This window comes from Neltuma alba, unplaced genomic scaffold (genome assembly GCF_004799145.2).
Source record: "Neltuma alba isolate B1F8T4 unplaced genomic scaffold, ASM479914v2 tig00002875_pilon, whole genome shotgun sequence".
In the NCBI taxonomy this organism is placed as follows: Eukaryota; Viridiplantae; Streptophyta; class Magnoliopsida; order Fabales; family Fabaceae; genus Neltuma; species Neltuma alba.
Window position 1 is genome coordinate 1 of NW_021633052.1, and position 2,852 is coordinate 2,852.

General features: G+C 38.8%; 1 protein-coding gene across 1 annotated transcript; it reads right to left on the minus strand.

Annotated features, from left to right (window-relative positions):
- Positions 1-120: 120 nt before the first annotated feature.
- LOC114739687 (class V chitinase-like) lies at positions 121-2,496 on the minus strand. Its single transcript, XM_028927763.1, has 3 exons — positions 1,383-2,496; positions 362-493; positions 121-260 (listed from the first exon to the last, which is right to left on the minus strand). Exons 1-3 carry the CDS (start codon positions 2,494-2,496, stop codon positions 121-123), a joined length of 1,386 nt encoding a protein of 461 aa, XP_028783596.1.
- Positions 2,497-2,852: the final 356 nt, after the last annotated feature.

Consider the following 2,852-nt stretch of genomic DNA (forward strand, 5'->3'; position numbering starts at 1 on the left):
CACTTGTAATTAGAAAATATAGCTTCTTTATCAAGAATATCTTACAGAAACAAATGTTCAAAGGGCCAAATCTATTACCTTGTAAACAGAGCCAAATCCACCCTCTCCTAGCTTGTTTTTCTACAGAAAAATCTTTTGTTGCCGCTCTATGACGGCAAAGCTAAATTCTTCAAGATGTGGAGCACTGGTTTCAATGCTCTCAGCATGGCGGATGGAACCTTCTGGTTCAGACGGCAAACTTTTGCCAAGCACCATCTTCACTGTAATAAATGGAGAAAACAGAAAGGTCTGAGCGTTAATTCTCTTTTTACCAGTACTTAGTAAAAATAACCAGAACATTCAAATTTAAATTATTGATTACCTTTTGATTTGAATGACTTGCTTCTTAAGCAGCACAGTAGAAAGACTCCCAATGTTATGACGATTGCAACTGGAAGTAAAATAATAAGTAATAGCCTCCGTCTGTTTCCATGATCAGTTGCTTCATCTTGAGCTGTCAATGATGTTCATCTTGAGTTGTTAATTCTCACAAAAATCAATATCATTTTTTTTCTGGTTTTCTTGAGTTTTCACGAGTATCTTCACATTCTTTGAGTGTGAAAGGATTTCCATTCAATATTTTTAGCTATTACTTCCAACAGGTATGCAGCTTTCAAAGGTTACTGTGATCTGCTGAATTAGCTTTTGGAGTGGCATTCCATAGTAAGGAAAAATTGAAAGAAGATAGATGAACTTGTGGTTTTGTACAATGAATAATGCATCTAATCACTCGGAAACTGTTAATGGAAGCCCCTCTACTCTACACCAAGTTACATAACGTGTACAGATTAGGGTTTATAGAGTAGTCAGGAACTTAAAGAGTCAAGACTACTTAATCAAATTAAATTAAAAAAAAAATGATCACAAGGGGAAAAAAGGCGGTATGCTTACTGGGAAAAAAACATGAATGTCATACAAGAAGGCACTACATTGCTTCCAAATGAGAGTTTCCCAGAAAGAAAGAAGTAAACTTCATATTAGGAAAGTAGTATAAAGTATTCAAGTAAACTAGACCTTAGTATGAAGCTATCAGAAACAATGTAAAAGGAGATACCATAGTGTTATGAGTTAAAATACCAGAGAACATTGAATGGAAAAGACACACAGTCTCACACAATGACCCTAATGATTAATGAAGATTGTAAATACAATTTATAGAACAGAGTTCCATTGTAGATACAGGGTTTTCTTCCAACACTATAATGGTAATATGGAAACCGCATATTTTCTTAATATGTTTGAGTAGATATAATTTTGTATGCATAAGTATGACCCCACGGAAAGCATAACCCTCCTATATAGAAGATATCAGTTGTTTGCAATGGGTAAACTATATTCTTTACCTGCCTTAGAAAGTACCCAATTATCATCATTTATCACCTGAAATACATTGTAACCCAGCAGATTCTTTTCCTTGGCATAAGCAACCTTAGTTTTGATAGCTTCAACATCATCAAAATTGATCCAAATAGAACCAATGGTGCAATAATTCACGACATAGGTAGCATTATACAACGTAGGAGCACGATAACTCCGAACATACCACTTGATATACTTATAGCTCATAGACCCATCTTGCGTCACAGCCAGACCCGATGATGGAGAACCAATCGCGGTTTCCTTGGGACTATCCAATGCCCAAGCGTAGCCATGGTAAGGCAATCCCAGAAGCAGTTTATTAGAAGGAAATCCTCTGCTCAGCCATTTCCTTATACCAAAATCAGTATTCACATGGCTTATAGGATCATACAGAGCAGCATGAGGATGCGTGAAATTTTCCAGTGAAGGAAGATGATAATCATAAGCCATAATATGACCCCAGTTCAGATTCTTCACCAAAGAATCAACGGGATAACTCAGATTCCCAAAAACAGTGGGCAAGTAATGAAGACCCATACTCAATATCAACGACGATTCTCCAGAGCTTCTGTTCTCAGAATCCACAGCAAGTCGCCATTCGTGAAGCAGAATTCCCAAGTTGGTCATATCCGATTCTGCTTGAGGCCAAAGCCAGCACAAGTCAATGCCCTGAAACGCATGTCGTCTAGCTGTTTGTATGGAGGACTGAATGAAAGATTTTCTTGAAGAAGCGGTTCTGAGCATCGAAGAAAGGACCGAATCGTTCACCTTCTTGCCCAGAATACCCTGTGCAGTTTCTGCCTGTCCGTTCCATACAGAGAAAAGAGTGACGATCGAGGGGTTTTTACTCTTGACGATGTTGGTGAAGGTGGAGAAATATTGCAGGTCAGATTTGGCTATGGAAATCTCGTAAGTTGAGGAATTGACGCTAGCGAAGGCGCATATAAGGTGCGTGAACAAAGCAGAGTTTATGTCAGGAATGGGGGATTCACTGCCAGCATACCAATAACCAGCTTTGACCCAACTTTGTGAAGTTGAGGAGTGAAAATGAAGATGAAGGAGAATAGAGAAGAGGAGGAAGGAATGAGTGGAAGCCATGGGAGAAAAGCTTCATGGGCCTTCTTCGTACGGATTTTAAGGGTACGTGACATTTTGACTTTTCAAAACATCTGTTTGATTTATGTTTGTTGATGTAGACGTAAAAGCCTTGAACTGTTGTTGAATGATGTTGACTCGGAACCGCAAACCCATTTCTGTCACGCACCGTGGGTTGGGGGAGTTGCTGAGCATAGGGTAACGGTGACTAGCGACTTACCCATTCAGTGACTTTGACACTCGATGTTTCCAAAATAGATACTATACTCTCCGTCAATTCAATAATAGACGCTTGTTGGCATTTCAGTCTTATTTTTTCTTCTAGGGCCTATCTGAAAGGAAAGAGAATTCAGTACTTC

What these genes read in the sequence shown, in the direction of transcription:
- LOC114739687 (XM_028927763.1), bottom strand. Translation starts at nt 2,496, where the DNA reads ATGGCTTCCACTCATTCCTTCCTCCTCTTCTCTATTCTCCTTCATCTT. An exon ending in TTGGGTACTTTCTAAGGCAG is followed by an intron (nt 494 to 1,382) that starts GTAAAGAATATA and finishes CATCATTGACAG; the next exon opens with CTCAAGATGAAGCAACTGAT. An exon ending in CAAGTCATTCAAATCAAAAG is followed by an intron (nt 261 to 361) that starts GTAATCAATAAT and finishes CATTTATTACAG; the next exon opens with TGAAGATGGTGCTTGGCAAA.